The sequence below is a fragment of the Carcharhinus amblyrhynchos genome, chromosome 7, assembly GCF_965287045.1.
Source record: "Carcharhinus amblyrhynchos chromosome 7, sCarAmb.v2.hapA, whole genome shotgun sequence".
Classification (NCBI taxonomy): Eukaryota; Metazoa; Chordata; class Chondrichthyes; order Carcharhiniformes; family Carcharhinidae; genus Carcharhinus; species Carcharhinus amblyrhynchos.
Genome location: NC_137330.1, coordinates 117,248,393 through 117,274,984, shown reverse-complemented (window position 1 = coordinate 117,274,984; position 26,592 = coordinate 117,248,393). Strand labels below are relative to the sequence as shown.

Sequence of the window (26,592 nt, the reverse complement as noted above, 5' to 3'; positions counted from 1 at the left end):
CTCCTCATCCTGCTCACTCTGTCTAAATAAATTATGTCCACTGGTTCTCCTTTATCTAACTTCCTTGTTACCTCCTCAAAGAACTCTAACAGATTTGTCAGACATGACCTCCCCTTGACAAAGCCGTGCTGACTCAGTCCCATTTTATCATGCAATTCAAAGTACTCTGCGATCTCATCTTTAATAATGAACTCTGAATTCTTGCGAATGACTGAAGTCAGGCTAACTGGCCTATAATTTTCTGTCTGCTGCCTCCCTCCCTTCTTAAACAGCAGTGTTACATTAGCTCCTTTCCAGTCCTCTGGGACCCTCCCTACCTCCAGTGATTGTTGAAAGATCACCACCAATGCCTCCACAATTTTCCAAAGCTACCTCTTTTGGAACCATAGGGAACATCCGGTCCAGGTGACTTATCTACTTCAGACCTTTTGGTTTCCCCGGAACCTTCTCCTTAGTGATGACGAGTACACTCACCTGTACCCCCTGATTCTTCTAGAGCTCTGGCATCCCACTGACGTCTTCCACCGTGAAGATTGATGCAAAGTAACTATTCAGTTCCTTTGCCATTTCTTTGTTTCATTTTATTACTTCTCCAGACTCATTTTCCAGTGGTCCAATGGCTACTTTTGCCTCTTTCTTAGCTTTTATATTTTGAAAAATCTCTTCCTATCTTCCTAGCTAGCTTACACTCATATTTCATCTTCTCCCTCCTTATTGCTTTTTTGGTTGTCCTCTGCTTGCTTTTAAAGGCTTCCCAATCCTCTGGCTTCCCATTAATCCTTGTCACTTTGTATGCTTTTTATTTTGTTTTTGTGCTGTCCTTGACTTCCCTCGTCAGCCTTGGATGCTTCGTCCTCCCCTTAACATGCTTTCTCCTCCTCGGGATGAGTTTCTGTTGTGCCTCCTGAATAACCCCCAAAAACTCCTGCTATTGCTGTTCCACAGTCTTCTCTGCTAGGCTCCTTTAGCAATCAACTCTGGCCAGCTCCTCCCTCATGTCTTTGTAGTTACCTTTATTTAATTGTAATACCGATACTTCTGATTTCAGTTTCTCCCTCTCAAACTGCAGGGTAAGTTCTATCATATTGTGGTTACTGCTCGCTAAGGGTTCCTTCACCTTAAGTTCCCTAATCAAATCTGCCTCATTACAAATCACAAAATTTGTTCTGTAACTGCGCATTTAGGTACAACACCCTCATTGACCACCTCCCAATTTATACGTGTCACCTTTTTTGCTCTGCCTGAGATTCCTGCCATCTTCGATACTATCTGCTCTATTATGTGGGTCTTGAAATTTTACTAACCTCTCCTGTGCCTTCAGCTCCTTTAACTAGTTGAAAGACGTCAATATTAACTTGCACTTCTACCCTCTCCTTTAACTTTGATTTTCTAATTCTCAAAATAACTAAACCCTCCCCCCTATATTTAGTTTAAAGTTCTATCTATGTTCTATGTTCTATCTATACCGGCCTCCAAACTATCTGCATTCTGGCTTTTTGAACATCCCCAATTTTAATCACTGTATAATTGTGACTGTGCCTGCAGCTGCCTGGGGCCCTAAACTCTGGCATTCCCTCCTAAACCTCTCTCTTTCTCTTTCTCTTTCCTCCTTCAGGACATTCCACAAAATCTGTCTCTCTAAGCAAGCTGTTTGGTCATCCTCCTAATATCTCCCTCTATGGCTTGGTGTCATACTTCTATTGTGCTTTGTGAAGTGACTTGGGATGTTTTACTAGGTTAAAGATGCAATCTAATCTAGAATCCCTACAATGTAGAAGGAGGCCATTCAGCCCATTGAATCTGCACCAACTCTTCGAAAGAGCATCTTACCCAGGCCTTATCTCCATTACCACTTGCTTTTTCCCTGCTTCTCCACCTAATCTACACATCTTGGGACACTAAGGAGCAATTTAGCATGGCCAATCCGCTGAAAATCTTTGGACTATGGGAGGAAACTGGAGCACTTTGAGGAAACCCACACAGACACAGGGGAAACATGCAGACTCCACACAGGGGATCTCATAGAAACGTATAAAATTCTAACAGGGCTAGACAGGATAGATTCAGAAAGAATGTCCCCAGTGGCGGGCGTGTCCAGAAATAGGGGTCATAGTTTGAGGATAAGAACTGAGGTGAAGAAAAATTTCTTCACCCAGAAGGCAGTGAATGTGTGGAATTCACTACCACAGAAAGTAGCTGAGGCCAAAATGTTGTGTGGTTTCAGGAAGAAATTAGATATCGCTCTTGGGGCTAAAGGGATATGGGAGGAAGGGGGAGTCAGCTATTGAATTCAATGATCAGCCATGATCATAAATAGTAGAGCAGGCTCGAAGGGCCAAATGGCTTCCTCTTGTTTCTAGTTTCTATGTTTCTATGATAATGCAGCTGTAAAGCAGTTTAGGACTTGGTGCAGTATTAAAGATGCACGTATCTGCAATTTGTTGTTGGTAATGAGGACAGTTGCGGTGCAGAATGGAACATGATGACTGCCGAGTTATGGAGACCAAGGAAATATCATGCCAAAGCAGGCAGCTGCTGAAAGATGAGCTGCAGCTCTGACAGGAGATTTATTGCTTCATCTTTTAGAGGGTGGGGAGCAGGCTGCCAAACCTTGAGCTGAGCTATTGATGATGATGGAAGGAATGGGATCAATTTGTCCGCAAGGCCACTTTCCCATTCCACATTTATTGATGATGTAACATGAACCAAGTGACATACTGGTGCTTTAGCCAACATCGCAAGAAGCCGCCGAAGGAAGGTCAAATAATTCTCTTCTCCTGCAATACGCATGCAAAAGGAAAATCTTACCCAGCTCCTCCTGCGCAATCTAATCGCAGAGCTTCACTGATGGCTAGAAGTAGGCCATTCGGCCCATTAAGTCTGCTCCATTTAATGAGATCGTGAGTAATCTGATATGATAATCTTCAGTGATTCTTTCTCACTGCATCCCTCCTTGATTCCCTCACTGATTAAACATTGTCTTTAGTTATTATAGTTGGGAGAAAACTCAACCATGCTTGTTTGGAAATCACAAAGGATAAGGATCCCTCAGAAAGAATAGACAGACTCTTGCTTACAGGTTGCATATTCTCACCACTCTGAATAAAGATGTTGCTCCTGAATTCCTCATTGGGGTTTATGATTGATTAATCTTATATTTAGGACACCTCATTCTGGTTTCACCAGAAGGTAGGAACATCTTCACTATGTCTACCTAATCGAGACCTTTCATAATCTTCAAGATAGGTTCAGTGCTCAGTCTTCTCTTTCTAGTGAAAAGATACACAGCCTGAACAATCAGTCCCATTAGGTATAGCCCCTCAATTCTGGTATCATCCGAACAATTTTTTTCAACTTAGTGCAGGCCTGTATATCTTTTTTCTAATATGGAGGTCCAGCCCGTTAGCGCTCTGAAAATGTAGACTAGCTAAGATATAGTTAAAAGTCCTTTTCAGTTCTGTTCCTCTGGAAATGAACTGCAATCTTTTTGTTTCTTTTTAATGGCCTTTGTCATTACTTTTAGTGATTTGTAATCTGCACTGCCCTCTGGATCTCTCGGCTCCTTGAATAAAAGCAAAATATTGCGGATGCTGGAGTCTGAAACAAAAACAGAAAATGCTGGAAAATCTCAGCAGGTCTGACAGCACCTTTGGGGAGAGAACAGAGCCAACATTTTGAGTTGTCCCTAGTCTCCCTCCACAGATGCAATCAGACCTACTGAGATTTTCCAGCATTTTCTGTTTTTTTCCCCTCTGCTCCTTTACTTTCTTTGAAGACTTATTTTCCAAGTATTATTTGGCCTCCTTATTCACCCAACTACATATATATATGTATACATATATACACACCACCTCACAGTTAGAGATAATAAGAAAAGAAGCTGTCAACTGCAGGAAAATATCAGTGGACTAGTCAGGTGGGTGGTGGGCAAATAGAGTTCAGTCAGAAGAAGTGTGAAGTAATGCACTTGGGGAAGACAAAGGAATAAAGGCTAAATGGCAGGATACTGAGGCGTATCGGGAAACACGGGTGTGCATGTCTGCTGATGCCTGAAGATGGCTGATCAGGTGTATAAGGTGGTCAAGAAGTTCTTACGGTATACATTCAATGGCATTAGCATCTCTTCACTATCAACACTCTGTGGATTATCATTAACCAGCGACTGAACTGGACTAGCCATAAAAATACTGTGGCTACCAGAGCAGGTCAAAAGCTGTGGATTCTGTGGTGAATAACTCATCTCTTGACTTCCCAAAGCCTGCCACCTTCCAAGAAGCACATGTCAGGAGTGTAATGGAATATTTTTTATTAGTGTCACAAGTAGGCTTACATTAACACTGCAGTGAAATTGCTGTGAAAGTCCCCTGGTTGCCACACTCCAGCGCTGCTTGCCTGGATGGGTGCAGCTTCAACAATACTTAAGAAGCCCAATATCATCCAGGACAAAGCAGTCTACTTGATTGGCACCCCATCCACAAATATCCACTCCCTTCACCCAGGCGCACTGTGGCAGCTATGTATGCCATCAACAAAATGCACTGCTGCCAACCATTTGCCATTATTTTTCTGTGGCTAACGAGAGGCTTGAATGACTAACTTCCCTTATATTTCTTGTCCAGTCCCTTCAGGTTTGGAAAATTATCCGCCATATCTGCAGTGGGCCTTGTAACTCATTAACCAGCCAAGGCTTCTCTTGTGGTTAACCATAAAGATAGATACACCTCCCCCTTGCTGTTGCACAGTGCACTGCTGTGTTACACAGTTGGCCATTCCAAAAGCTGAATATGTACTATTTCATTTTACTGTGGCATGGTATTACACAGTCTAGGTGCAAAATCCTGAACACTATAGATACTGATCCCTATTGTGCTTGAAAAGTAGACATGCCAGCCATGCTTTATTTAATCTAAGCAGAGAGGATTAAAATGATTTATAGCATACATGAAGTAAAATATGTCTCATGAATTTTTGACCTTGGAGTACCTATAAAATGAGTCAGCACTTGCCTCTTGATGCTTTAACACGTTGAAATCCAGCCTGATATTTTACCAGATGCATTAAGTCATTTCAAAGAATGGAGAGTATGGCGTTACGCACCTGACATTATCTGATAAGATGGAACATGCTGTGTAACTTGTCTGTTGTGGGGCACCTTGTACTTCTTATCTTCTTTGGCTTGAATTGTTTGGGCCAGACCCATCTATTCCGCTGTGACTCTGCAACCCTCAATCCATCATTTGTCTGCAATTCTAGTGAACATGCCTTGCCTGAGTTTCTGTACAACATGCCTGCCAGGAACGTACAGGTGAATTGTTCTTCTATCAGCGTGGGAGGAACGGGGATTAGCTTCACATCTGACTGGGGACAGCTTTTATTTATTCTTGTGTGGGGTGGGTCAGAATTGTTGCTCCTCTCTCAATACCCTTGGCTTGCCAGGCCATTTCAGAGGGCAGTTAAGGGTCAACCACATTGCTGTAGGTCTGGAGACACCTGAAGACCAGACCAGTTAAGGAGGCAGATTTCCTTACCTAAAGAGCATTAAGTGAACCAGATGGGTTTTTCAAACAATCGAGAATGGTTTCATGGTCACCACTACTGGAACTAGCTTTTCAGTTCCAGATTTATTCATTGAATTTAAATTCCACCAGCTGCCTTCATGGAATCTAAACCGGTTTCCCCAGAATATTAGTGTGGGTGTCTGGAAACTAGTTCAGTGGCATTGGCATTATGTCACCATCTCCTCCACCATGGGTTAGCATTCTATCCTTTTGTCTTTGGTACCTAGGTTGAACCCAAACCACAAACACCTCCAGTGGGATACAAACCATTTTGGTGCGCTGGTGCTAATAACCCTACATCTATAAGAAACCACTTTACCTTGCAATAGAGAAAATATAGAATTTACTATCACAAGGAGTGGTTGGAAGGGGTAATATTTAAGGGGAAGTTAGCTAAATGCATGCAAGAACAAGGAATATAAGGACATGTAGATGCGGAGAAGGAGTTTCATGTAACGTGATGACGTTGAGGAGGAGTTTCATATGAAGTATAAATCACAAAGTGGAACAGAATGGCACAGCACAGCTTTGGCTGATAGATAGCAAGTACAAGTGCCAGACAATGCCATCTACATCAACAGAGAATCCAACAGTCTTCCCTTGACATTACTGAATTCCCCACTATTAACATCCTGGAGTTAGCATTAACCAGAAACTGGACTGCACCAGCCACATAAATACTGTGACAACGGAAGCAGATCAGAGGCTGGGAATTCTGCAATGAGTAAGTTATCTCCTGATTCCCTGAAGCCTGTCTATTGTCCACAAGTCCAGATTTTGATGGAATACTCCCTCAACACCAATTTGTCATTCAGTCATATCCTGCCTGAACTGTACCTCAACTTTGTTTACCCACATTTGCTCCGTATCCATCAATACTCTTGGCTAACAAAACCTATTTGCCTGTCTTTAAATTCTAAGTTGACTTCTATGGGAGAGAGATACCCATCTCCACATGCTTTTGTGTGGACACAGTAAGAAGTCTCACAACACCTTAGGCTGATTGGTGCTAAAAAAAAGTCCCTAAATTAGTCGTCCCTCAATCTGGTTATGGTTCCATTATTCTGGAGTCCAACAGGCGTAGACAAAGGTCATAGGTAGAAGAAGGCACTCACAATGTTAAAATGGCGGCGTGGGCTCGTTGGGCCGAAGGGCCTGTTTCCCATGTTGTGTTGTTCTTTGTTCTTTGTTCTAACACCAGATTAAAGTCCAACAGATTTATTTGGTAGCACAGAGCTTTCGGAGCGCTGCCCCTTCATTAGGTGGGTCACACACCTGATGGAGGGCTCCAAAAGCCCCATGCTACCAAATAAATCTGTTGGACTTTAACCTGGTGTTGTGAGACTTCTTACTGCACCCACCCCAGTCCAACGCCAACATTTCCACATCATGCTTTTGTGTGGAACAGTTTCAATCTGATGGTATTCCAAAATGACCTGGCTCCAGTTTTAAAATTATATTGCTTTTCCTGACATGTATTAATAATCTAGACCTTGGTGTGGACAATTTCAACATTTGCAGATGATACAGAACTTGGAAGCATTGTGAACTCTGAGGTGAATAGTGTAAAACTTCAAAAGGTCAAAGACAAGTTGATAGAATGGGCAGATAGGTGGCAGATGAAGTTGAATGAGGACAAATGTGAAGTGATGTATTTTGGTCAGAAGAATATGAAGAGATAATATAAAATGCAGGGTACAATTCTAAAGAGGGTGCAGGAGTAGAGGGTCCTGGGTTTATATTTGCATAAATCATTGAAAGTAGTAGGGCAGGTTGAGAGTGGGGTTAATGGAACCTACAGTGTCCTAGACTTGATTAATAGCAGCAAAGAGCAAGGGAGACCGGAGCTGTTTTCCTTGGAGAAGAGAAGCCTGATAAGAGGTTTAATAGAGATATCCAAAATCATGAAGGGTTTGGACATGGTAGTTAGGGAGAAACTGTTTCCAATAGGTTGGGAATTATATCTGCTGTAACTTTTCTCACGTGTGTAGACTTCTCTATTCCCTTTGTCACTTGCTGTTCCTGTCCACTACTGTCTGTCCCAACATTGTGCCCTGTGGATGTACAACATTCTGCAGCTTTATCCAAGTTATTGATGTTTCTGGTGAACAGATCCATGCCAGTTTGATCACAGGGATATCTAGCAGGTCATTCAAGTCACAATTAATCACACAGAGTTTATGCATATTTCTGTAAATGTCTGAAAGGGGTGCTTGAGTAAATTCATAGCTACGATGATGAATTATTCACCCTCCCCAAGTGAATGGAGGCTTTTCTGGAGCTCATGGTGAGGCAGTTTGCAGGAATTGAGATGGGGCTGAGTGTGAAGGTAATTTAACTTTTCATTTTGGAGGGCACTTTGAGAGTGTGGGAGGGAGAGAAGGTGTCAAATGGTTGCGTGCACCTGATATGAGCTCACAAATTCTGGAAATGAGCCTGGCCAACTCCAAGCTGCAATGAATGAACATGGCAGATGTTTCTGATGCTAGAAGTCATCAATCTGTTGAGCAAAGTCAGGCAGAAAGCTGAGGTAGTGGGGTTTCTTGCAGTGTCTGACTTCAGTCCAATAGTCAGGAGCTCAGAAATGCAAGTTAGTTTCGTGCGTGAAGATTGCCTGTAATCTAATGATCTGAAGTTGATTCAGCACTGCTGTGTGGAGAAGAACCTGATGGAAAAATAAGGGGGAAGTTGATTTGATTTGTCTACCTCTCCCCTTATGAACAAAACCCTCTCCCTCCTGAGGGATTTGCCGCCTTGTTGAATTGCTGTTTCAAGGGCACAGTTCGCAATTCACGGATCCCACTTTACATAACCCTGGCAGTGCCAGAAATACAATAGTAAAATGAGTGTGAGAATAGGTCAAGGGAACATGGCTTCAACATCAGAAGCAGCAAATTGAGAAGCATTTTCAGAAAGTTCTTCATTGACCAACATTGAGGATATGGAGCAGGTATAGCAGCTTGCTGAATGAACCTTCTTCACCTTTAGGTATCTTGTGAAGTTAACCCAAATACCAAGAACAGCTATTTTTTTTCATTCATTCATGGGACATGGGTGTCGCTGGCTGGCCAGCATTAATTACCTATCCCTAGTTGCCTGAGTTGAGCGTTGAACACATTGCTGTGGCTCTGGAGTCATTTGTAGGCCAGACTGGGTAAGGACAGCAGGTTTCCTTCCCTAAAGGACATTAGTGAACCAAATTAATTTTTTTGACAATTGACAATGGTTTCATGGTCATCAGTAGATTCTTAATTCCATTTTTTTTTAAATTGAATTCAAATTCCACCTCCTGCTGTGGCAGGATTCGAATCCAGAACATTAGCTGAGTTTTTGGATTAATAGTCTCGCGACAATATTACTAGGCCGTCACCACCCTTTGTTATATTTCTAACTTTTCCCAATTCTGATGGACCTGAAATGTTAACTCTTTTTCTTGCTCCGTAGATGCTGTCAGACCTGTTGAGTCTTACCCGCATTTTCTGGTTTTATTTCAAATTTCCAGCAACCACAGCTGTTACCTCTGTTCCAGTGATCATGGTCTTAACAAACCTGACTTGTTTTCTTTTAGAGACCAGAGAGACGCACCTTTAAAATTGCATAATTTCCCAAGCCGTCCCAGCCATGAGGAATTTAATGATAAACATTGTTTCAGCCCCTGTTTTATTGTTTTACCATTTGCAATGCCAGTTGTATTAGTCTAGGCATGGGTTTCAACACTGGAACATAGTTGGCTGCTGGCACCATCAGTACCAAGCTGCGTCTGCCCTGAGCATGCACTGTAAAATATGCTGCTGCCTCCCACTGTTATGATGTAGAGTCATTGCTACTTAGACTAGCATTGCTAAAGCCTGAGAGGTCAGGAACTTACTCCAAAGTTCACTCTTAGATTCCATAGAATCCCTACAGAAGCCGTTCAGCCCAGTGACTTTGCACCAGTTCTCTAAACAAGCATTTTACCCGCACCCTTTGGACTCTTCATTTCAACAGATCTGTCTCCCAGCTTTTGAGTATTGAGCTGAACTTTACGGCCAATCGATGTTCCTGACTGTGGGCCCTTGGCTCCTCCAAAGTGAAATCCTGTTTGAAATATGGAGCGCCATGGTTAAAAAAACAGCCTTGGAATTTGATTCTGAAATCCCGGAATAGGGTATCTAGGATTGCAAATCCTAGGTACTACCAATTTCTGCTACCTCAATCCATTTGAGACCATTTGAATGAATGCATCTAGACTAGGGCATGATGGCAGGGTGCTTGATCGTGGACATTTGATCTTGATGCCATCTGCCCTTCCTGTGCAGACTTTGTAACAATGCTAAATTGCCCCTTAGTGTCCAAGGATGTGTAGATGGATTAACCATGGTAAATATGTGGGGTTACAGGGATAGGGTGGCAGGAGGGACTGGGTAAGATGCTCTTTGGGTGAGTTGGTGCAGACTTGATGGGCTGAATGGTTTCTTTCTGCACTGTGGGGATTCAGTGGTTCTATGGATCGCTAGATAGTGGTCAAGGGTCAGAACAGTAACTGTATGTCCTTTCCTTTCCCCAAGGACAAGGCTGGCTTTTCTAAAATAAAAGTTGGCTCAGTTTTACTCATATTGGAGATCATAGATCCTGCACAGAAGGAGGCCAGTTGGCCCATTGTATCTGTACTTGGAAGTGGTAGGTCTTTTACAATCATTTTTAAGGTTCCTCCATGAAACTCTTGCTGTCCATTTGGAAAGGCCGTTTGACCTTGACGTGTTGGGGTAGAGTCAGGAACTGATGTTTGAACGTGGGAGTTCCATCGACTGGCTTGCCGGGGCCCCATCTGGAAGATATCCTCCGGGACACTTACTTGCTCTCCTTCCCCTCCTCTCACTTTCCTCTCATCTTTGCACGATGTATTAGCTTTGGAACAAAGCTACATCCTGGTGTTTGTGGCAGCGCCTTAGAGAAATGCGGCAGCAGTCACTGAAAATGAGTACGAAAAGAGAAAGCTAGCTGAAGTGCTTTCTTTACCATATTTTTGTAACATGTTCTAGGTTGTTGCTTAAGCACTCAACCTTCACTTTTGCTGTTTGACGTCAACCTGGTCCCCTCATGCGCGCTACAGATCGAAGCAGCTTCACAACCCTTGACATTCTTTGCAGCCAGAGTGCGGTGGAGCCTAAAAGCCGCGAGCGATTAGAATTCGAATTGCTGACCCAACCATTTTGCACAGTTGGAAGTAGAAACAAATGACGTGAGTTTGTATGTCAGCAACTAGTGGCAACGATTGTCCTTTGTTTGATAAAGTACAGTAGGAGCACCCTCGAGATCATTGAATCCAGGATGCATTCACATGTGGAAGCTACGCTATGTTGGACAGCTGCATTTGCCAGCCTCAGGCTTGGTGTTCCTGTCATTGTTGCTGGGTCAAAATCCTGGAACTCCGGACCTAACTGCACTGTGGGAGCACTTTCAATACACACACACACACACTCACACAGCAATGGTTCCTCCATCACACAGACAGCCACGATTCCAGAAGAAGCAGCTCATCACCATCTTCTCAGGGGCTACTAGAACAGCGCTTCCCAAACACACGTCTGCTGTGACCCTGTTTCAGTGCACTATACTTGGTGTGACCCAGGGTGAACTTTGTGGCAAGGTTGGGGTATTGGAGGGGTGGGGGGAGAGTTGTTGAGCAGAGTGGAGATCCAGACAGCTGGGACACATGTGCAAAAACAAGTGAGACATCCGCCATTTTGCAGGCTTGTTGGTGTCAGAGCTTATTGGATTTGGTCATGTTCAAAGGCAGAAGGAATTGTGCACATTTAAGAAGCCTCACAGCCGACCTCAGGAATGTTTTTGCTCCATGCTCTGCCTCGGAGCTTGCCATCACCAGCTATGGCTCGGGCACCCCTGAATTAGGGAATGGGCAGTAAATCTGTTGCCCTTGCCAGTGAGTTTCAAGCCACCTGGGAATGATTTTTGTTTTGAAAGAAAATCTCAAATTCTCTGTTTGGAATGGATTGGGAGAGATGGTTTGGGATTTGACAGGATTTAAGTGCCGAGTCTAACCAGAATCCGTTTAAGAACAAGCAAGTTCAGCCAGATGGAAAGGCTGCTGCTTCCTGAAACAAATGATTGAAAAAGTGTTTTCCAGTACATTTAACACTGCGACTAAACACACTATCAACTCAACTGGGAAGGAAGGCTGTTGAGTTTTTATAACGCTGCGAGAAAAGGAAAATGACCAGTTGTTTATTGTTCTGTGGAGACTCTCCTCCTTCAGGGCAGTTTCAGACTTCTTTCAGCATCTTCCAGCTCTTGTTCAGGGGAAGGGACCGTTCAGAGGCCTGGAGGAAGCTGTCTGCTAATTTTCTCTGGAGCACCATGAGAAATCAGTCACATTAAAAGAGTTTGGTCCCTCCTGACAGCTGTGTAACATACGCCTTTCTCACTGCTAGCAGCTCCATGAGCTATGATCAGGTCAGGCATTGTTACCTTGCTTGGCATAGGATCGAAAAGACAAAGACAAAAGACCATAAAAACAAAAAGACAAAAATTGTCACTGCACAGGGGGATTGAGTGTTGCTGCCATTACGGGACAGTGGGTGGCATGGTAACACAGTGATTAGCACTGCTGCCTCAGTGCCAGGGACCCGGGTTCGATTCCCAGCTTGGGTCACTGTATATGTGGAGTTTGCACGTTCTCACTGTGTCTTCATGGGTTTCCTCCGAGTGCTCTGGCTTCCTTCCACACTCCAAAGTTATGCAGGTTAGGTGGATTGGTCATGCTAAAATTGCCCCTTGATGTCAGGGGGCTCAGCAAGGTAAATATGTATGGTTATGGAGATAGGGTTTGGTTGGGATTGCTGTCATTGCAGGCTCGATGGGCTAAATGGCCTCCTGCACTGCAAGGATTCTATGAAAGAGGCAAAAACCTTGTAACATTTAAGAAGTACTTGGACTATTTGGACTTATGAAGCCACAAACCATGTGGGATTGATTTGGATGGTTACTTGTTGGCTACTGCCGATACGATGGCCTTCTTCCATGCTGTAACCTTCTATGATTTCTTTCTGTGGCTTCTTTGAAGGTTACAGGAAATGTTGAACAGGCCGTTTAAAAAGAAGAAATATCAGAGTTCAGGCTTTTTAAACAGAAACATGGAGTAAAATTTATGCCTAGCCTTTAAAAATCAACTTGTCAGGCATTACTTGTCGGAGTATGTTCAAGGTTCACTTGGGGTGTGTTCAGAGCGCAGTTGGAGTGCGTTCGGGGTACGGTCAGCTGCAGTGTTCAGTCCTGGGCACCTCACCTTAGGAAGAATTGTCCAGACCTTGAAGGAGATATAGAGAATTTACCAGAATGGTGCTGGATGAGGAATGTTAGTTCCATGGTCAGACTGGAAAGGCTGTTTTTGTTCTCTTGAGAGTAGAGCAGGTTAGAAGATTGGGTGTGGGTAGTTGGATTTGAGAGTGGTTCTGATGGAGCGGATGTGCTGCCAGTGATAGAGATGGATGTTAATCAGATGAAACAGACAAAAGATGATTGACAAAGAAAACCCAGGGAGAAAATGAAAGTGAGTTGTTGAGAGCTGAAATCCACTACTGATGAACGAGTGGAAGCCGATCAAAGAACCCTTTCAAAAAGGAATTGGACAAATACTTGGAAAAGACAAAATTTTCCAGCCATCGGAAAAGGGCTGGAATGTAAGATCAATTGGACAGCACCTTCAAAGAGCTAGCACAGACAGGATAGGCTAAACGGACTTCTGGCCTGTGTCATTGTATGGTTCTCATATTAACTTAGCAAGAACTGGAGGAATTTGTATAGAGTGGGACTGGGCCTATAATGTGAGAAATGTATTCATTAGTGTCACAAGTCGGCTTATATTAACACTGCAATGTGAAAATCCCCTAGTTGCCACACTCCGGCGCCTGTCTGGGTACACCAAGGGAGAATTTAACATGGCCAATGCACCTAACCAGCACATCTTTTGGACTGTGGAAGGGAACCGGAGCACCCGGAGGAAACCCATGCAGATATGGGGAGAATGTGCAGACACCACACACACAGTGAGCCAAGCCAGGAATTGAACCTGGGTCCCTGGTGCTGTGACGCAGCAGTGTTAACCACTGTGCCACCATGCTGCCCTAAAGGTTAGGTTAAAGCTTTAGGATCATTAGGATCTTAATGAAACGCTAATGAACACTGGGCAATTTTCCACAATGCTGGGAAGATGCCAGTGTTGTAGCTGTACTGTAGCTTGGTTAGGGGCACTATAATCTCCTTTCCTGTTGTGACTGAATTAAAAGCCACCACCATCAAGTTACTGGACAAAAATACTTCATTTATTTTTCAGACTAACTCTATTGTCTGCATGAAGTACTGTGGAGTACTGTGGAGTAGCTGGAGTACTGTGTGCAGTTTTGGTTGCCGTACTTAAGCAAGGATATTTTGGCCTTGGAGGGAGTGCAGAGGAGGTTTACGAGGCTGATGCCGGAGTTGAGCTATGAGGAGAGGCTGAATAAACTAGGCTTGTACTCGTTAGAGTTTAGAAGAATGAGGGGAGATCTCATTGAGACGTATAAGATGATGAATGGGATGGATAGGATAGAGGTGGAGAGACTCTTCCCGCTCAGAAAGGACAGTAGGACTAGGGGGCACAGCCTCAAGATAAAGGGGGGGCGGTTTAGAACGGAGTTGAGGAGGAACTTCTTCACTCAAAGGGTGGTGAATCTCTGGAATTCTCTGCCCGTTGAGTGGTGGAGGCTGCCTCGCTAAATATTTTTAAGAAGCGGGTTGATGGGTTTTTGATAAGCGAGGGGATTAAGGGTTATGGGGAGAGGGCGGGAATGTGGAACTGAGACACGACAGATCAGCCATGATCTTATTGAATGGCGGGGCAGGCTCGAAGGGCCAGATGGCCTACTCCTGCTCCTATTTCTTATGTTCTTATGTTCTAAGGTATGTGGAATATACATTTCATAAAAAATACTTTGCTGATACAGTTAAAGGCTGCTCACTTTCAGCTTTGGGTCATACTTGGAGAGATCAGTTTGAATCTTACAATACAGACAGCACGGTGGCACAGTAGTTAGCACTGCTGCCTCACAGTGCCAGGACCTGGGTTCGATTCCTGGTTTGGATCACTGCCTGTATTAAGTTTGCACTTTCTCCACATATCTGCATAGGTTTCCTCCAGGTGCTTCGATTTCCTCCCACAGTCCAAAGATGTGCAGGTTAGGTTGATTGGCCATGCTAAATTGCCCCTAAGTGTCAGGAGGATTAGGAGGGTAAATATGTGAGGTTATGGGAATAGGATCTGGGTGTGATTGTTGTTGATGCAGGCTCAGTGGGCCAAATGGCCTCCTGCTGCACTGTAGGGATTCTTTGATTTTATAGGGTGAAGTAGCAGGGATTATATAAAAGTGCTGAGAATGCTTTTCTTATCCACATATACAGATGTTCTTCCATCAGTCATGTAACCCAACTTTATTAACTTTGCAATGACTGGTTGCTTTGTGCAGAATAAAAGATGCACACCACCAGTGTAAGAGATTAAATGACATTCTGATTCACAATGCCACAGACTCCTTCCTCAGTCCGGAGTCAGCTGATTGAAGTTCTGTCCCATATTAGTGGGCCATATTTATGAGATGAAGAATTGGAATTTGAAGCATTTAATAGGCGAAGGGCCCAAATATGCAGGATCAGATACACAGAAGGTGATCTGGGTTTTACAAATTTGATGAGGTAGTCTGGAGTTGTTTTGATTGTGGATATTTGGGACGTTGCGTTCCAGTTCTGGGCATTTGCACAACTCAATCCTGTTTCCTTATCCTGCTGGCAGACTTGTAGACCACAAAACACCAAGTCTAGGAGTCTGCCCTCAGGATAAGAGAGGAGGATTTATTTGGGTGAGACATTAAGACCCAGCTCAGAGAATCCCAAGAAGACCAGAACAGTAGAAAATACTGTTGGTGTTGATGTTACAGATCTGACCAATGTTGTGTGCTCACTAAAATCCTGACCAGGCGAATGACTTAACTGTATATGCCTTTTAAAAATAAAGGCTTGCTTTCACACAGCGATGAACACACCTGTCAATATCTTCAACTGCTTACATACAGTAATAACAAGCAGAATAACTTGTTATGTGGGCAGTATTTGCAAGGCAAGATTCCACCAACAGCAATGAGAAAAAGGGGCAAATAAGTAATTGCTAATGGTGTTGTTTTTTACTCTTTCATGGGACAGCCAGCAGTTTATTTCCCATCCCCAGTTGCCCTTGAGAGAGTGATAATCATAAGCACCCTTTTCACGCTGCAGTCCACGTGGTAGGAGATAAGACAACAACAACTGTTTGTATTTCTATAGTACGTTTAAACATAATGAAACATCGAAGATAGGAGCAGGAGGAGGCCATTTGGTCCTTTGAGCCTGCTCCACCATTCATGGCTGATCTCAACTCAAACATCTCTTGGTGTTTTTCACACAAGCAGGTTTTGGGAGCAATGAGAGATGGGTTTTAAGGAAGAGAGACAGAAGTTTTGGAAGGGAATTCCACAATCACAGGAGTAGTTATTTATGACATGGTTTGAATTTGGTGCTTCGTACATTAACCCCTCCAAAGATGCGGACCTTGTCGAGTCTTCCACTGAAGTATTAATCTGGAGCAGGGTCTGAATATACAGCCTTGTAACTCAAGCAGGAGTGCAACCAGCTGAGAATAGATGGATTTCAGTCTGGTTTATTCAGCAGACACAGCTGGTGGGCAAGGGAAACCCTGGCTTCACAAGAAGAAGCATCATTCAGTTACTAGGGGGCACAGGTTTAAGATACAGGGACAAGGTTTAAAGGAGATGTGTGAGGCAGGTTTTTTACACAGAGAGTGGTGGGTGCCTGGAACTCGCTGCCGGAGGAGGTAGTGGAAGCAGATATGGTAGTGACTTTTAAGGGGCGTCTTGACAAATACATGAATAGAATGGGAATAGAGGGATGTGTTCCTGGGAGGATTGAGGGTTTTAGTTCACACGGGCAGTGTGATTGGTGCAGGCTTGGAGGGCTGAAGGGCCTGTTCCTGTGTTGTAATTTTCTTTGTTCTTTGTATTAACAATGTAGACATGGATATTTTGGTGTTGACATGGGTGGTTTATTTTTCTTCTCTCTTTGCAATATTAGACTGATTGCGTCAAGCAATGGCTAAGTGTATTAAAAGCACTTTATTGCAGACTGGGAGAATTAACCAGCTGCTGTCATGTTATTTTTAACCTTTTATTTATCTTTTATAAGCCGCAGTAATGAACTCCCGAAGGTTATCTACTTTTTAAGAAAGGAAAGGAAGTTACTTTCACAGCTGTAATTAATGACTGATTTCACTGAGGCGGAAGAACAGTCATTAATGACGCTAATTTAACTGCAGTGTCTCATGCCACTGTGTGACTCATTGATTTATCAGCCGTTCAAACAAATTTCACCCAGTACTCAAAACTCATGAGGTAGCTCTCCCCTGCTGCCTCAATTGGTCATCTGGCCAGGGTGTTCAGGCTTCATTTCCTGGTTGCTCTCAGCAATTGAGGCTGTGAATTTGGCCTTGTTTCCTTTAATTAGGGGAGGAGGAAGGACACATATCAGGCTGTTTTGTTCTTGCTCGCTCCCTGCTGACTCCTGTAGAAAACGTGTGTGTGGACATCACCTGACACATCACCTGGAGAAATGACTTCCTCCATTTCCAAATGGCCATGCAGCCTTGACTAGCTTATTAATCCATCACAAACTCTCCATCTCCTTGTTCCTCACTGTTTTCCAGTTTCAGAGGTGGCAGGTGCCAACCTCATTGGAACACCAGTTTTCCATCTATAAGCTTTAACCACAAGTGGCATTAAGCTTTAGTTATCTATCTAGTGCTGGCCTGGCTGAGAGGAGGTAACACAGCATAGATTTTTGAACCAAGCCTGGTCTCTGTACACGTCAGCAGCAACTCATTATTTAAACTTGCTGAGTCGTCCGAGTATCTCTCAGTTGCTGACATAACCAGAAAATGTCCTTTTATCCCTAAGTGTTGCTTGGAGCATGCACTTTCTGTAAGTGCCAGACTTCTAAAAGCATCACATTTCATTGTATTCAGTCTCGCCCTGAGCAACACGATGTGACCTCTGCACGTATAAATAATAAAACTCGTGTGTGTGTTTTTTTGCACAGATACCTCACTCGATGGTCAATTGACTCAGTGAAGCCTATCTGGAAGAAAGGCATGAAGTGGTGTAAGGTTCGCATGCCCGTTGGAGACCCAATACTGAAGAATAATATTGTCTATGGGAAAAAACCTTGTTATATCAAACATTGATAAGGACATTGTAGTAGGATAACCGACTGAAGCTCCAAAATACTTCAACACATTTCACAAACAACCAGATCATTTGAAGGGGTTTTTGAATAACGTTTATTCAAATCTAGATAGATTTCATGAATTGCCAGTTGTGATTGTGTAATAAATACAGAATATGTAATTTTTTGAAGTTGATGAATTAAAATGAGGGAGATGACTTAGCCTCGTTTCACTGAATTTTTCTTTCATTGAGTTTTGGGATTGCTGTGGCTATCATATCATGAACGGGAAATCGATGTTCCTCTCGCCCAGGCCTATGTAGATGTAGCCATGCTGGGGAGTCTCTGGCACATGGAAGAAAGTGAAGCCGAGCCACAGGAGGTTTCGAAGAATGACCAACTTGTTACCCCTCTCATACTGCAAACTCCAGAACACTGCAAATCCAAAAACACACCACATTTGTTAATCTCCTGTCTAGTCAGAGATTAGGCTTCCAAACCCCTGCATGGATGACGATACCTTGCCCTGAACCAAAGTCAGCACCATACATAATTAGTACAAGCAACAGAAGTAAGATTCTAAGCCATCAAGAGTACACAATCCAGTGGGACTGCATCAATAACCATTCTTCAGACAATACAGGGCTGTGGCTGACTCATACAGTGCTCCTTTTCTTCAAGGTGCTTTACTGAAGGAGATGGCTCAAAAAAGGGCAGGCTGTATATTCTCGATACAAAGTTAAAAACTAGAAGCAGGAGTAGGCCATTCACCCTTTCGAGTCTGCTCTGCCATTCATTTTGATCATGGCTGATCATCAAATTCAATATCCTGATTCCCCCTTCCCCCATATGCCTTGATCCTATAGTCCCAAGGGCTGAATCTAATTTCTTCTTGAAATCAGACAATGTTTTGGCCTCAACTGCTTTCCATGGTAGTGAATTCCACACATTCACCGCCCTCTGGGTGAAGAGATTTCTCCTTACCTCTGTCATAAAAGGTTTACTCCTTATCCTTAAACTATGATCTGTAGTTCTGAACCTTGGCTCGGAAACATTCTTTCTGAATCTACCCTGTCTAACCCTGTTAGAATTTTATAAATTTGTACGAGATCTCTTCTCACTCTTCTAAATTCCAGTGAATACAATCCTAGCCAACTTAGTCTCTTCTCATATACCAGACTTACCATCCCAGGAATCAGCCTGGTAAACATTCACTGTACTCCCTCTATTGCAAGGCCATCCTTCCTCAGATAAAGACACCAAAACTGCACACAATTCTCCAGCTATGGCCTCACCAATGCCCTACACAATTGCAATAAAACATCCCTATCCCTATACGTAAATCCTCCCACTATGAAGGCCAACATAGCATTTGTCTTCTTTACTGCCTACTATACCCGTGTGCTTATTTTCAGTGACTGATGGACGCGGACTCCAAGGTCTCGCTGAATATTCACCTCAGTTTACACCCATTCAACTAATAATCTGTCTTCCTATTATTGCTACCAAAGAGGATAACCTTACATTTATCCACATTATACTGCATCTGCCATGCACATGCCCACACAGCCTGTCCAAATCATGTTGAAGCATCTCTGCATCCTCCTCAAAGCTCACCTTCCCACCCAACTTTGTATCATCTGCAAATTTTGAGAAAATATATTCAGTTCCCTCTTCCAAATCATTAATATATAATGTAAACAGTTGGGATTCTAGCACAGATCCCTGCGGAATCCCACTAGCCACTGACTACCAATCAGAAAAAGAGTCATTAATGCCAACTCTTTGTTTTCTATCTGCTAACCAGCTTTCTATCTGGCTCAAGGCATTACCTGCAATCCCAAGTGCTTTAACTTTACACAGTAATCTGTTATGTAAAATCTTGTCAAAAGCCTTCTGAAAATCAAAATAAACCACATCCACTGGTTCTCCTCAGTCAACGCTACTTGTTACATCCTCAACAAATACCAATAGATTCATCAAGCATGATTTCCCTTTTGTAAATCCATGTCTGATTATACCACTGCCTTTCAAATGCTGAGTTATGAAATCCTTGATAATGGACTCTAGCAACTTCCCCAAACTGACATTAGGCTCACTGGTCTACAGTTTCGTTTTCGCTCTACCTTCCTTTTTTGAATAGTGGGCTTACATTAGCTACCCTCCAATCTGTAGGAACTATTCCAGAGTCCAAAGAATTTTAGAAAATAACGACCAAGGGATCTACTATTTCCAAGGCCACTTCCTTAAGCACTCTGGAATGAAGATTATCAGGACCTGGACATTCATCCACCTTCAATCCCATCAATTTCCTCAAAACCATTTCGCCACTAATGCTGATTTTCTTCACCTCCTCACTAAAACAGGTTTCTCTCAGCACTTCTGGCACATTATTCATGTCTTCCTTTGTGAAGACTGAAGCAAAATACAAATTTAATTTCTCAGCCATTTCATTATTCCCCATTATGAATTCTCCCATTTCTGACTGTAAGGGGCCTACATTCGTTTTTGTCAATCTTTTTATACTCCGAGAGAAACTTTTACAGCCAGTTTTCATGTTCCATGCCTTCTTATGTTCATACTCCATTTTCCCCTTGGTCCTTTTTTGCTGAATTTTAAACTCCTTCCAATCCTCAGGCCTATTGTATTTTCTTGCCAATGTGTATGCTTCTTCCTTGAATCTCATACTATCTTTAATTTCCCTTGTAAGCCATGGTTTGGCCACAATTCCCTTGGCACTCTTGTGCCAAAAAGGAATAAACAACTTCTGGAGTTCACCTCTTCCTTCTTTAAATGCCTGCCACTGCCTGTCCACTGTTTTCCTTTTCAGTAATATTTCCGAGTCCATGGACAGTTCATGCGTCATACCATCATAGTTACCTTTATTGAGATTCAGGGCACTGGTCACAGAATCAACTATTTCATTACCCGCCTTGATAAAGAATTCTATCATATTATGGTCACTCGTCCCCAAGCGTTCTCTCACAACTAGACTGCCAACTAATCTTTCTCATTGCACAACACCCAGCCCAAGATGGCCTGTTCCCTTGTTGGTTCCTCAGCGCATTTCAATGTAAAACCATCCTGTATGTCCTCCAGAAATTCCTCCTTTGTTGTACTGTGGCTAATTAGACTCTCCCAATTTATATGCAGATTAAAGTCACCCATAATTACAGATGTTCCTTTAACACATGCATCTCTGATTTCCTGTCTATGCTTTTCCCAATATTACCTCTACAGTTTGGTGGTCCGTGTACCACTGCTACCAATGTTTATTGCCCCTTATTGTTTTTTAACTCGACCCACACAGCTTCCACATTATCCATGCTAATATCTTTCCTCAATATCGTATCAATATCAACTTTGATCAATAATGCAACTCTATCACCTTTTCTTTTCCGTCTGTTCTTCCTAAACACTGAATAGCCCTCAATGTTTGGTTCCCATCCTTGCTCACCTTGGAGCCAAGTTTCCATAATGCCAACTATTTACACCCCTTTACATCTATTGTATGGGGAGGAAAGTTGGCTGTAGTGATGAAGTTCTTTCGAACATATAAGAATATTAGAATGCTGGAGGGACCAAGATTGAACCTATTTGGTTCTGGGTGAGAAACAACAGAGATGGCGTTACTGGGTTTATTCCAACAGACGTCAACCAGTAGGAAAGATATAGACAGAAGAACAAATTTTTAGCGGAATTACCAAGAGGTGTAAAGACTAAAGTAGTAATAAAGTGGAATTCCAACTGAACTTGCCTCCACCTCACTCTCAGGCAGTGCATTCCAGACCCAAGCACCTCCTATCCTCATGTCACTTTTGCTTCTTTTATTAATTACTTCAAATTTGTGACCTCTCATTCTTGACCCTTTCGTGAGTGAGAAGTTTCTCTCTATCTATTCACTGCAGACCCCTCATGGTTTTGAACACCTTTATACGATCTCTCAGCCTTCTTTTCTCCAAAAAAAAGTCCCAACTTATCTTCATAACTGACGTGGTTTATCCCTGGAACCATTCCCGTGAATCTTTTCTGCACCCTCGCTAATGTCTTCACATCATTTCGAAATACAAATTCTTGGGGACCGTTCTCTGAGAAATTCTAAGGCCCTGATCGTACCAAAATCGAGGCGGGCAAGGCTCACAGAATGGCATTCTCTGTTGGCCTCGGGTATGATCTTATGAACCTCGAGTGAGACTGCTGGGAAAATTCCAGCCCAAGTGTTAAATTTGCATAAAAAGTGGAGTAAATCCCGCTTGTTTTTACAGTGGGAGTTCCAAAATGTATCTCCCACACTCTGTAGAGTGTCTCAGTGTGATCACATTAAAATTCAGTGGGTAGGGCCTATACCTGCCTGGAGGGCTGTCAGTATAGCACTGAGTGGGCCACTGTGCACGTACCCATTTGTCAGTGCTGAGATCAGCGCACGTGCAGTGGCCCTGCACTGCCAGCTTCCCGATTGCTGGCCAGCCCCAGGAACATGAACCCTGCCTCGTTGGCCCTCCACCCTCCCCTCCACAGCCCGATCACACTTAGGCCCCAATCCCCTCTCCACCCCCAGCCTACCTCAGTCACTGCCCACCTCCCACAGCCCCAATCTGTTCAATGACCCTGACCACCGCCAGCCCCCCCAGCCCTTATTCCTCCTGGCAGTCTGAACCCCCACACCAGTGGCAAGCCCTGAATGCTGGCCTTCCTTCTCGGCTTGCAATCTGTATGCAGAGTGGCAGCGGGGCCTCCCCCCACCCCCCCACCACTTGCCCCCAGAGGCCCTGCCGCTATCATGCCCCACTCTATTAGGCCCCTCCCCCTTTGCATTGCCCCATGCCTGATGAGTCAACCAAGGTGCTCCCTGGGTATTGGCACTTTGCCCCCTGCACCATGCTGGGGGCACAGGGTGGTCACTGCCAGGGTAATAATGCCCAAGCGTAACTCCTCCTCACCACCCCACCCTCTGGGGTGACCCTGATTGACACCACCCTCAACTCCAGTGGGGTCAGGCCACTAGCTCGCCGAAAGTGGAGAGCTACTGTAAACCTCGCTGGAGTGAAACACTCCTGACAGGGGGGAGATACTTCAGTTCTGGGCCTGCTAATCAAACTTAGAACCACAGAACTATAGAACATTACAGCACTGAATCAGGCCTTCTGGTCCTTCTTGGCTGGGCCAACCCATTTTCGGTCTAGTCCCTAGATCTGCACCTGGACCATATCTCTCCACACCCCTCTCATCCATGTACCTGTCCAAGTTTTTCTTAAATGTTAAAAGTGAGCCCGCATTCACCACTTCATTCCACAGTCCCACCACTCTCTGTGTGAAGAAGCCCCCCCTAATATTCCCTTTAAACTTTGCCCCCTTCACCCTTAACCCATGTCCTCTAGTTTTTTTTCTCCCCTAGCCTCAGTGGAAAAAGCCTGCTTGCATTCACTCTATCTATACCCATCATAATTTTATACACCTCTACCAAATCTCCCCTCATTCTTCTATGCTCCAGGGAATAAAGTCCTAACCTATTCAATCTCTCTCTGTAACTCAGTTTCTCAAGTCCCGGCAACATCCTTGTAAACTTTCTCTGCATTCTTTCAACCTTATTAATATCCTTCCTGTAATTAGGTGACCAAAACTGCACACAATACTTAAATTTGACCTCACCGATGTCTTATACAACCTCACCATAACATTCCAACCCTTATACTCAATACTTTGATTTATAAAGTACCAAAAGCACTCTTTACAACCCTATCTACCTGCGATGCCACTTTTAGGGAATTATGTATCTGTATTCCCAGATCCCTTTGTTCTACTGCACTCTTCAGTATCCCACCATTTACCTTGTATGTTCTACCTTGGTTTGTCCTTCCAAAGTACAATACCTCACACTTGTCTGCATTAAACTCCACCTGTCATTTTTCAGCCCATTTTCCTAGATGGTCCAAATCCTTCTGCAAGCTTTGAAAACCTTCCTCACTGTCCACTACATCTCCAATCTTTGCATCATCAGCAAATTTGCTGATCTAATTTACCATATTATCATCCAGATCATTGATATAGATGACAATCAACAAAGGACCCAGCACTGATCCCTGTGGCACACCACTAGTCACAGGCCTCCACTCAGAGAAGCAATCCTCCACTACCACTCTCTGGCTTCTTCCATTGAGCCAACGACTAATCCAATTTACTACCTCTCCGTGTATACCTAGCGACTGAACCTTCCTAACTAACCTCCCATGCAGGACCTTGTCAAATTGAACAGTTGACCTTGTTTATTGAAGCTTCCTTACTAATAGTGTGGGGAATATGTGAGGCTTTTTAATTGCACTTGCCAAACTTTCAATGACTTTATGGAAAAATCTGTTTCCTTCCAGTGCTGGAAAAAAAATCATCAGTTTTTCAGCTGACTTCTCATCGAAGACCATGTAAAGCATATCTAATGCTGCAGGGAGAGTTCATTTCTCTGCAACAGTGTGGGGCATTTTCTCTTTAGTTCTGTGGTAAGCTACCATGTAAGAGGCTCACTATGCTTTGTCATTCAATGTTAAATTTCTGCTAAGAACTTGAGCTGACAATTTCAGTTCTTGCTGCAGCATTTAAAATTTATTTATTAGTCACAGGTAAAGCTTACATTAACACTGCAATGAAGTTACTGTGAAAATCCCCTAGTCAGCACACTCCAGTGCCTGTTCACGTACACTGAGAGAGAATTTAGTACGGCCAATGCACCTAACTCTCATGTCTTTCAGACTGTGGGAGGAAACTGGAGCAAAGCCATGCAGACACAGGGAGAACGTGCAGAGTCCGCACAGACAGCGACCCAAGCCGGGAATTGAACCCGGATCCCTGGAGCTGTGAGGCATCAGTGCTAACCCACTGTGCCACCGAGCTGCCTCCTTTCTGAAAGAACCCAGGTCCCTGGCGCTGTGCAGCAGCTGTGCTAACCACTGTGCCCGCGTGCTGCCCATACCTAAGGACGGATATACTAGCTATTGAGGAAGTGCAACGAAGCAAAGATCCCACAAATATCAACGAGGCAGTGACTGTTTTTGCCAGTGGTGGAGGGAAGAATGTTAGGCAGGCAATGCAGGGGAGAGAGCCTAGGGCTTAGTTAGTTTTGTTCAAATTGTGTGCTGCTGCCTAGGCAGTACTAATGGGTGACGCACCCTAGCAGCAGGGCTGGTGCAGAGAACTGACCCTGTTTGAGAGATGCCCTGGAGTGCTGCTGGTAACCAGGTCATCTTCCTGGAGAGAGTCAAACGCTACCATCTGCTGCTTAGGAAGCCATTTTGTCAAAACAGCCGGCGTTTGTAGTTTCTTGTGTTGCTGAGCGTCTGACGTTGTAGCTCCCTGAAATGTGAATTACTGCTTTGTTTGTGCTCCATTTAAAAAAAGATTTTAAAACATGAAACCATCGAAGTTGCACCTGTTGATGTATCTAATAAAACCTTGGCAATACAAGCTCTGAATTAGGCTGAAAAGCACTCGATCTCTGGAGAGATTTTCTGAAACCTGTCCTGTCACTAAAATTGATACATTGGTCAAATTGTGTGTGTGTGATAATAAAATATAAAATAATTCTCACAAATCAATGGCCTCTGCCACCAGGCTGCACATTAAGTTTTATTTTTCTCTGGAAGGGATGTGGGGCACCTGAGTATATTGTGCACAGGATATTTATTGTGCTGCTGTGAAACAGAGCATTGATTGAAGAGTGAGGCACCAGCAAGGGATTTATTTAATCAGCTCAAGGTCTCTATTCCAGTCTCAAACATAATGGATTATTGCCATTAGCAGATGGACACGTTGATAATAAGCCTTTTATACGGAAATGGTTCGACAAAATACTCCCTTCTTGGAGCAACCTGACATTTAAAGTTGAAGTAAAAGCACCAACACATTTTTATTGCCCAGGCCCTGTGGACCTCAAATTGAAATTATTGGTGAGGTAACAAATTGAGAAGCTGCGGCTGAATTTTACAAGGTGTTAAAGGTCACTGCATCCATCTGTCTGCTGAACTTATTAACGTGGATCCTGAAACGTGTGTGTGTGTATGTGTGTGAGTGTGTGTCTGGGTGGGGGTGGTGGTGACTGTGTGTGTGTATGGGGGGTGTGTGTGTGTATGGGGGAGTGGTGTGTGTGTGTGTGTGTGTGTGTGGGGAGGGTGGTGGGTGTTTGTGTGTGTATGTGGGGAGGATGGTGGGTGTGTGTGAGGAGGTGGCTTTGTGTGTGTGTGTGTGGCGGGGGTGTGTGTGTGTGGGGGGGGGTGGGGGAGTGAGTGTGTGTGTGGTAGGTGGGTGTGTGTGCAGGAGGGTGTGTTTGTGTGGGTGGGGTGTGTGTACATGTGAGGGTGTGTGTATGTGTGCAGGAGGGTGTGTGTGTATGTGTGTTGGGGGATGGGAAGGAGATCAGGCAGAGATGTTCAGATGTGCCAAAGTTTGATTTAAAGGAAACACACCAACTCTTATTGGATGAAGAGAAGGTGCGCATTGTCTATTGGAGAATTAATGCTGGGAAGCACGGAGGGTAAAAAATAACGGGGTTTTATTTACAGGGTGGTGTTCACTCTGGCAGTTTCCCCACACTAGCCACGTGTGATGTTAACTCCAGTGAATAATGAATACATTAATACACACCATCCAATCGCCCCCATACACAGACACAGTCACCACCACCCCGACCCAGACACACTAAGAATCAATAACAATATTGTTTTTAGCAATGAGAGGATGGCTTTTCTGT

The 26,592-nt window shown here is 43.8% G+C and overlaps 2 protein-coding genes across 2 annotated transcripts in view; one reads left to right on the top strand and one right to left on the bottom strand.

Annotated features, from left to right (window-relative positions):
- Window positions 1-18,085, top strand: part of mrps18a (mitochondrial ribosomal protein S18A) — an 81,659-nt gene extending 63,574 nt beyond the window's left edge. The window contains exon 6 of the mRNA XM_080193010.1: window positions 17,733-18,085. Coding sequence (XP_080049136.1) covers window positions 17,733-17,877 — 145 coding nt within the window. The 3' untranslated portion in view covers window positions 17,878-18,085. The remainder of the gene's footprint in view (window positions 1-17,732) is intronic.
- The window catches only part of rsph9 (radial spoke head component 9), a 57,009-nt gene continuing 48,366 nt past the window's right edge, over window positions 17,950-26,592 (bottom strand). Inside the window, exon 5 of the mRNA XM_080193009.1 lies at window positions 17,950-18,293. Within this exon, the coding sequence (XP_080049135.1) occupies window positions 18,133-18,293 (161 nt within the window). The 3' untranslated portion in view covers window positions 17,950-18,132. The remainder of the gene's footprint in view (window positions 18,294-26,592) is intronic.